Source organism: Pseudonaja textilis, chromosome 2 (genome assembly GCF_049901715.1).
Source record: "Pseudonaja textilis isolate UNSWEBS1 chromosome 2, rPseTex1.2, whole genome shotgun sequence".
In the NCBI taxonomy this organism is placed as follows: domain Eukaryota; kingdom Metazoa; phylum Chordata; class Lepidosauria; order Squamata; family Elapidae; genus Pseudonaja; species Pseudonaja textilis.
Genome location: NC_141991.1, coordinates 75,621,358 through 75,631,083, shown reverse-complemented (window position 1 = coordinate 75,631,083; position 9,726 = coordinate 75,621,358). Strand labels below are relative to the sequence as shown.

At 35.8% G+C, this 9,726-nt stretch overlaps 1 protein-coding gene across 2 annotated transcripts in view; it reads right to left on the bottom strand.

Annotated features, from left to right (window-relative positions):
- Positions 1 to 741: 741 nt before the first annotated feature.
- FAM13B (family with sequence similarity 13 member B) overlaps positions 742 to 9,726 on the bottom strand; it is a 61,156-nt gene continuing 52,171 nt past the window's right edge. For both annotated transcript variants that reach the window (XM_026696534.2, XM_026696535.2), the window contains 4 exons: positions 9,010 to 9,093; positions 7,589 to 7,761; positions 7,054 to 7,155; positions 742 to 2,909 (listed from right to left, as the gene is read on the bottom strand). In XM_026696534.2, coding sequence (XP_026552319.1) covers positions 2,792 to 2,909; positions 7,054 to 7,155; positions 7,589 to 7,761; positions 9,010 to 9,093 — 477 coding nt within the window. In that variant the 3' untranslated portion in view covers positions 742 to 2,791. The remainder of the gene's footprint in view (positions 2,910 to 7,053; positions 7,156 to 7,588; positions 7,762 to 9,009; positions 9,094 to 9,726) is intronic.

Genomic DNA, 9,726 nt, shown 5'->3' with positions numbered 1-9,726 from the left:
TAGTAACAGAGTTTATCCCTATTGCTCTTGCAGAAACTGAGGGTGTGTAGGGAAATTACATTGTTAATGTTTTATGTGAACACATTTTGAATTAGGTACAAATTATACAAGGTTTTCGTGTGTTGGTCTTCAACATTAGTTGTTGAAGGTATGTCAGCCAAGTCGAGTTATTTCATGTTCTGATGGAGCAAATTAATTACCGTAAAAAAAATTAAATATTGTAGGATTGGTATTTGAAATGGGAAGTAACCAGCAATAAATGATTTTTTTCCCCACCATGGGCAAATATTTATGTCTGTTATAAATGACAGAAACATACTTGCTTTTGCTTAAATTTAAGACAAAGTCATGCATCAAATCTAATTCTCCAGCAAATTTAAGTGCTGCATATCAAATATATTGGATATGAGGTTTTTTTTTAACCTATAAGTGGCACCATATAAAGATACATTTTCTAAAGCACAACTATAGAAATGTTTATAAGATATATTTATAGGCCACTTTTCCATAACATTTTCAAAGTGACTAATAAAAAAAAAAATCAAGTTAATTTCTAATCACCTTCCAACTACTATCAGTTTGGATAAACCACTGGATAAACCACAAGAGAATCAACATTTTTTAAACAAACTTTTTTTTAAAAAAACCTAGCAACTCTTAAGAATGACACTTACCAAGATTTAGAAGCAAAAATGTAAACAGTGTACGTGCGCACGGACACACATACACAAAACACAAATATAAATATGAAGGTTTTTTTATTATAAAAATCTATACAATGAAATCCCAGACATAGCAATCATTCATATCTGGTTTTATATATATATATATATATTTATATATCTATATATCTATATATCCACATATAGTTTTTACTTATATGAAAGTAAAACTGTGTTATCACAAAATGCCTAATTCTACCATTTATTGCTCAATAAGATGGCACAACACACACTCTTAGCATAACTGATGCCATGCTTGCTACAAACAAACAGCCAAACACTGCAAAGCACACACAAAAGCAGCTGTTGATTCTGAAGTGAAACCAATTTGATCACTCACTTTATAAAAATATTGGGATCATATAGATTTAAGCATTATAAAGAAGGAATATATTATTTAAAACAAACATTTAAATAGTGCATATTGATATTTTGCATGTGGTATATAAAACATTCATGTACAACACTATACAGTACACATAGGTTTTGATGTTTGATGCACCAGTGATTGCAGATTGATGGGAAAGTAACTGAAATGTACATTGCACAATGAAGTTTAACAAAAGCCACGGAAAAATCTCCAGATTATTTCCCGATCTTGTAATTCACTACAGTCCACAAAAAACCTTTCAGGCTGTATAAAAAGGCAAAACATTAAGAGTATAAATTCATTTTAATAGTCACTTTTGAGTTCCAAAATCACATGCCTAGAATTACAATAAAAACGAGAAACACAACCAATAGAAGTATGGAGTCTCTAAAATCTATTTTCTACCTATTACATGTAAACACATCAATCTGATGAGTTTACATGCCATTATTTCACTGAAGTTCATTTTCTGGTTTTTCAGAAAAGCAATGAAAAACAATTTGTGTTGGCATTAGCTGTTCATAACACATGCAGCAAATAGGCACATGCAAAAACATGGCCACAAGACAAAATAGATCCAGAAGGTATTCAACACTTAGAATTTAATCCAGTCAAACTACAGAAACAGGGCCTATGTGCAAAGGATTCCATATAAGCCCTTTTCCTCTGTACTGTATCTCATATGTAGGTACTCAAGTCATTTAGAAGGATTTTGGAGTGCAGTTTAAAAAATAATAATCAGCTGCTCTTGTGTTATGTATACTAGGCAAAAAAAAAGTCAGTAAAAAAACCTCTTGGTTCTGAAGCTTTGACATGCAAAAACGGTGTCATACCTGCTTGAGGCAGATCACTTCTCTTTCCATTTCTACAAACGGAAGTAGAAAGGCTTCTTTCAAAGCTAGTTCTGTCCAGCTTGTTCAATACATGAATTACATTAATTGTAGCCCTTGGTAAAATAAGTTTGTTTCAGATACAGCAAAAGTGGTGTAAGCTTACTGAACTGAATGAAATCTGAGCACCAACACAAGGGTAAGATGCAGTCTCCAATTCAGACTACACACTGTCACCGGTAGACAATAAATAGAAATTAACAGTAATGTAAGTCTTGTAGGCAATATGTGATATAAATGTTCAGGTTTTTCCAAGTTTTAAAAATACAAGAAGCAAGGTCACTTTCTGGTTTGTCCATTGTCATCTGAAACCGGAGAATGTACTTTGTATTTCAATATCCATCAATCATTCTACTAAATGAAAGATGCCATTTGCAATCAGTTATTCCACGCAGTCCTCTGAAAGGCATTGCAGTTCCTTTATGGTGTTCAGGAGTATTCTTAATTGGCTGCCATTGTCTTCCATACTAAAAAGGCAACAGAGGAGTTCAGTGTAATACTAATAAATGCAGATGAAGCGAAGTTAGCAGGTCCAACTTTTCTGAATGATTCTAGAATAAAAGTCTTTTGAGAACAAGATATATTGTAACTTTTTTAAAAAATGAGAAAAAGAAAACAACTCTTAAAGTTGGGCAGATTGAGTCGCAATTTAAATTTTTTTCATTAACTTTCTAGATTGGACCTACCTGTCCTTCTAAAGTGTACAAAAAACTGCATTCTTTCAACAAAGCAAGACAAAAGAATACCCCTAACAGTACTATGGGCAGCATATGAAAACAACCATTCTTTGTTTTATGGAGAAACATAATTTATTTTGATGGATCTTGTTTGCTGATAAGGACTTCAAGAAGACGCAGTTTAGCTTTAACTTTCTTGTACTCTCGATACTCATCAAGCATAGGTCCACGATCCTCCTTCTGAATATTCCTGAAAAAAATAAAATACGTTGTTAAAAAAATCTCAGCTGGCTTACTTTTTTAAAGTAGAAAGTGGAGGCATCAAGTTTAAATTTTTCACTCTACAGATTTCATAAGAATGAAGAAATTGATATAATCCTTCCTTCTAATAAACATAGTTTCTGCTAACAAGAAGAAACAAATAATGCCTTAGATTATGTTTTATGACTACCTAGTCTGAAAATCACATCCACTGCATTTCATAAAACTGAGTAGCTTTGCATTGATATTTTATGAATGATAGAAAAATGCAAGACTTAACCCGTTTGGAAAACTGAAGCTGTGGGAAAAAAAGTCATCCCATCCATTCTACTCTGAAAGAAATAGACTTCTTTTTGGGGAATTCTGCAGTACGTATGTATTTTAGAATGACAGACATGGGGATAAAAAGGTATAAATACTGCTAGTATTTACCCAACAATTGTTTGAATCAATAAAAGGAAATAAGCCCATGTCTGAAGCAAAGCTATGTCTTTCTGTCCTTGTTATCCAAATGCAATGAATGTCTTATTTGCCAAATTAACCTTCCGCTGTAATGGGCCTACTCTACTGAAAATGCCTTTTTAAAAAATCTTTTTCGCTGTTCTACTAACAGAAACAAAACAAAGATCTTTCAAGACCCAGCTCTTTGGGTCCTCCCTCTAACTTCCCATTTTTTTAAGGGATGGTCAATGAGAAAGTGGTGTATCTCCAGCCACAGAATATCGTAGAGGTAAATTATTTGAACTACATGAAGTCAGAATTAAGGTATAAGCATGAGATTGAAACATTGGCCATTCTAGTTTGTTGAGGTTTGGTTTCATGTCTCAATGGCTTTTGATGCCAATCATCTTGGTATTTTGCACTGATTGCAAAGGTTGTGGACCGGAAGCATTGTCTGAAGTGCCTCTGCCACTTCCCGAGTAAACAATTCCAATGAGGGCTGGCATGGCACTTTCAAGTGGAGGCCTAGAGGTGTTGATTTTCTTTCCCCTATTTTTTAATATCCATACGAGACCACTGAGAGAAATCATTGGTCAATTTCAGGTGCAATACTATCCATAGAAATTATGATACTCAACTATGTACTACTACCATGATGGATGGTACAGAAAACCATGACCTGAGTCTATAAGTTGCTGAAGCTTTGAAACAACAATTACATGAAACACGAAGATCATTCTAAGCTATGAAATTAGATATTATCTATATTCCTATGATACCCAATGCTCCTGTCACCTAATTCAAAAAAGTAATCTTTACCATTAAATGTTGCCTGAATTGTATCATGAGCAGATACAGGGAGAGAAAGCTAAAATTATGCTCAACATAGAAGTTATTGATGGTCACTAACAAACCGGTCTCAAGAGAAAAGATTCTGTTTGGGGTGGAGACTGCATTCCTCTTGCAGAAGTACATCTGCAGCCCTGATTTTCAGCTGACACTGGATTGATAGATGACAGCTGCATCAGGATTACATTTGCACAATTATAATTAGTGCAGCAGCTATTTCTATTTTTAAATTGGGTAGATTTGGAAAACTATTTTTGATATGGTTATATTTTACTTTGGCTATTGCAACATACTTGAAAGTGGGTCCACCTTAAAAAGTGTGCAGAAACTGTAACTGGTGCAGCACCTGAAAACTGCTAAACAATAAGAAATACAGTATATGTTATCTGGGTTGCAAGGGCTGCACTGCTTTGCAGATGCTTAACAACAAAAATGAAAGGTATTGGCATTAACTTTTGCCAAAATGTTTTAGAATCTTATATGAATGAATGCTTGCCAGGCCCAAAACCAAAAACGACAGGTGGGCATTTTTCCAAGATCAGTTCTTTATTGTTTTACATCTATAGGAAAAAAATCTTGCCAGACTGAGGAGTCCACTATCTGCATCTAAAATAACTGTATCTACAATATACAATGTGGACTATTAGGGATGGGCTATTTTCACTCTCTTTCCCTCATCCAGGATACATGGGCTGAGTTGCATTTTCCTCTTGGGGATCCACCTCCTTACTACATTCCATGACATTTCCTCTCTCACTATGAGTCTCTTTGGCAGTTGGTAAGGCAAGACATTCTGAGGGTGGCTGCATTGCCCAAAAGTTTATCTGGCACATGGGAGAATCACTCATAATTCATGAACTACCAGGGGCTGGGGTGGGCAGGGGGAGACTGCACATAGCCACCATTCTATCCTGCTTTACAAGAGCAGTCAAGATGCTCTTTCAACTTCATTTACATGTTCAGTTTAATGCATGCTGTTTCATTTTTTATAGTGTGCATCTTACTCTTAAACCAGTTTGACTGCTCTAGTTTGTAGAAAGTGAGAGAGAAATCAAATACATTTTAATTATATAGTCTTTGATATGATCAAAGAGCTTAATCCAATCTCTTATATAATGTGTCTCTGAAAAAAAGTTCTATTTTGAATGGTTTCTAATACTCTACATTAGATTTTAATTACCATATATACTCGAGTATAAGCTGAGTTTTTCAGCACATTTTTTGTGCTGAAAAAAACCCCCTCGGCTTATACTCGAGTCAGATTCCCTCTGAAAAAAAAATGGTGTGGAGCTCCGGAGCTGGGCAGCCGCTTCCCTGCTTCCGTGTTTCCTTTGCAACTTGTAAGCATGGGGGTAATCAGAAGCAGAAAAGTTCTTGCATGAGGATATATTGTTTTTTCTTTATTTAACTGTTTTTAGCGGGGGGGGGGAGGGAATCCCATCGTCATGTGAGAATGCTCAGACACGAAATCTATCCGCCTGAAAATAAGTGTGCGGGGGGGGGAGGGATTTTAACAGAGGGAAGACATAGGGAGAAGGCAAAAGCGACAGAAGATCCTTCAGGGGAAACTGAGGGGGAGACTCACCCTTGGTCCAGATGAGCCCCCTTCCGCCCCCTCCTTCTCCCGAGCGGACTGAAAGCAGCTAGGGCTGAGGAAACGAAGCCACCTTGGCTCGCGTTGCTTTCTGAGATCTAGAGCCTAGAGCTCAGAAAACAACGCGAGCCGCTGCCGCCCCTCCTCCTCCCCCCTCCTCCTCCCCTCCTCCTCCCGAGCAGACTGAAAGCAGCTAGGGCTGAGGAAACGAAGCCACCTCGGCTCGCGTTGTTTTCTGCGATCTCAGAAAACAACGCGAGCCGCTGCCACCACTTCCTCCTCCTCCTCCTCCTCCTGAGCGGACTGAAAGCAGCTAGGGCTGAGGAAATGAAGCCACCTCGGCTCGCATTGTTTTCTGAGCCTAGAGCCAGGGCGCTTTCATTGCACGGCGGAGCTTCTTGTTTCAGGAAACACCGGGCATCGTTGCTACCCCCTGAGGGGAGGGCGATTCTGGGCTGCGCAATTGGGAGACTTCGTGGCTTTGGGTGGGTGGGTGGGAGCGAGGACGGACGGAGTCCGCGAAGTGGGGCTTGCCTGCCCTTGCTGGCTGCCTCTGCTTCCTTAGGGGTGGGGAAGGGGGCTCATCTGGACCAAGGGTGAGTCTCCCCCTCAGTTTCCCCTGAAGGATCTTTTCCGTCGCTTTTGCCTTCTCCCTATGTCTTCCCTCTGTTAAAATCCCCCCACACACACACACACACTTATTTTCAGGCGGATAGATTTCGTGTCTGAGCATTCTCACATGACGGTGGGTCTTTCCCCCCCCCTAAAAACAGTTAAATAAAGAAAAAATATATCCTCATGCAAGAACTTTTCTGCTTCCTATTATCCCCATGCTTACAAGTTGCAAAGGAAACACGGAAGCAGGGAAGCGGCTGCCCAGATCCGGAGCTCCACACCATTTTTTTTTCAGAGGGAATCACTTGAGTATAAGCCGAGGGGGTTCTTTTCAGCACAAAAAATGTGCTGAAAAACTCGGCTTATACTCGAGTCAATAAGTTTTCCCAGTTTTTTGAGGCAAAATCAGGTGCCTCGGCTTATATTCGGGTTGACTTATACTCGAGTATATACGGTAATTAAAATACACATAAATAAAAATGATTATTAATTCAATTAAAAAAAATCTATGTGTATTAATTCTCACTAAATAGCACCCAGCAAAACTAATGCTTCAATTAAAACAAGCATGTTTCCACTTTTTTTAAATTAACAATGCAAATCTAGGGCAATCGGTGTTATATATTAAACTGACCTCCCATTTTGTTGATAAAATCCTTCTTCAAATTCCCGTAGGGTTTTGCGCAATTTCTTTTTTTCACCTCTGGCTTTCCAAAGTTGTTCTAATAATTCAGGCCTAGAAACGAATTGTAAGAAAATACTCTGGCTGATCAATACCATCATGAGTGGCCCTCTAAAGAAGCACAACTTAATTAGATAACTGATAATTCTTTTAGAAGCTTGTATCAAATAATTTTTTTTTTTATTTCTTTAATTTGTTCTCTTGCTAATAATTTGAAGAAAACTAAAGAAGTGTTAAGTGATATAACTAGAGTTACATTTCAAGAGACTTCACTGAAGAGGTATGCAAAATGTTCAGGAAGTTATCTGATGTCAAAGCAGTTGCTATTATGATTGGACACTTTTCTGGCCCATTTCAGAATTTCCTATTTCAATTAAGCAATATTGGATTTATTCAGAATTTTGGATTTAATCAGAATCTACACATAATTTTTAAAAATATGCAGCTGTACAATTTGTTCATTATTTGCAATGTCATATTTACTTACATGGAAGCTGCTCGGATACTGGAAAGTCGAAGCTCTCGAGTTAGTTTCTCTTGACTTTCTTCAACATCAGATTCTGAGTTTTCAACAGGGCTAGTAGCAATGGAGTGGATTTGGGCAGTGGATTTTAAAATATCAGTCAATTCTGAAGATATATCACCATCTTCTTCCTCTTCCTTAAAAATAATAGACAAGTTTTAAGGATTCAAATAAGGGGACGTTTTTTTTAAAATAAAAAAAAACAATACTACTGCAGATTTATATGTCTATGGCAATTGATAGTTAAGAATTGTGTGGACATTAATGTGAAGTCTAGTGTTAAAGCCAACAGTGGTTCTAGCACCCTGGGAAACACAAACAATGGGAACAGGGATGCACAGTAAAGTAACAGGAAAAATAATTTGCTATTGTAAACAGTCTTTTTGTATGGTTCAATGTTTTATAACAAAATTTCAGAGGCACTATAAAGTATAACAGAATTGTAGGTGTAAATAGGAACAATCTAAGAAAATATTCTTTTTTCACCTCAAAATGCTTTAATAATACTATAAGACATTATTATAAAATTAATTTTACAGCTTTTGTACAGATAACTATGTATTTAAATAATGCAAGTCAACTGTAAGGAAAGTTGTCCATAAAGATATTCAATATTGGAATTCATAAAAATAACTACACATAAGAGAGGAACCCTTTATATATAAATCTTTATCATACCTGTACCCTAAATTAAAGTAATAAAATCATTAAAAGGGCAAAAAAAAATTTAACCCAAGACTGATATAAACTCAAGCATTTGCAGGTCTCCTACAGTTTTACAAACTTTATAGAAGCTGTGTTATCCAGGATATTTTGAATGCAGGATCATTTATATTAGGAAGCTCCAATATTAGGCTTCACACAAGATACCAAATAGGAGATCAATAAATCTTCAAAATTTCATGTTACATTACCTCAGCCTTTGTATTAGTAACATTGGGTTAATGATAATGTTTCTGGACAATTATACTGGGAAGGCCAGAGATGTCACCAAAGCAACACTTTGCAACAACTTAAATGTAAGTATAGTTTTATTACTGATTTATTAATTATATTAACAATTGCCAAATCCCTAAGGATTCTTAGCAGTTTACATATAAGACCCAACATACATAAACAGAAAGTTCACAATCTTTAATCTACAAAGTAATAAAACACATAGAATAAAGTTAAATGAACCAAAGAAAGCTAACTAAACCAAAATGGGGGTAAAGTTTTTTCTAGATTGATTGAACCAGCTAGGCCAATTCCTTTGAGAGACTAGACTACAGGAAATAAGTACCATAAGTGCAAGCAGTGTATGGCTTTATAAGTATAGCATTTTAAACTTCTCAGAAGCTATTGGCAACTAATGCAATCATCTTTATCCAGAACAGATAAAATACCTTAATTTCCTCAAAGAAATGGGCTGTTTCTCCTTCTATGATAGGTTGTAACATCTGACTACGTCTTTTAGTTGATGGTGATCCCTGAAATATAATCAAAAAGTGATAATGCTTTAAAAGCTATGTTCCTATTATATTTAGAACATGTACCATTCTATTTTACATAATTTTTCTGAAACATATGGAAATTCTATATTCACTGTTTTTATCCGTAGAATAAAGTGAGAATAAAGAATATTGATTCAAACTATAAAACATTCATTGTGTATACTCTAATGTTAAAAAGAACAATAAAGTATGGGAGTTCAAAAGGAATTTGAATTCTTAATACAGGAAAGCAAATGCAATAGATATAAAAGAAATGAGATGATTACTGGAAGGCATCAACTGAAGAAAACTGTTTGCACAAAAGAAGGAAAAAACAGAAAGGAAGGACTTTAATTATATGTTAAAATATCCATCCCTGCTTAGAAATCAAAGTAAATGAAATTTGACAAAACTGAGGAGTCCCTATCTAGTGTAAAGTAATTGGCAAAATGAATAACATGAATGTTTGTAAGCCACCCAGAATTACCTTATGATAAAGATAGGTGTCCAATAAATTTTATAAAAAATAAATAAAAGCAAAACTATAATTAGTGCATAATATCTCTCACTCACTCAAGTAAATACAAACAATGTTTTTAAGAGGCATAAAAGAATAATAACAGAGGACTT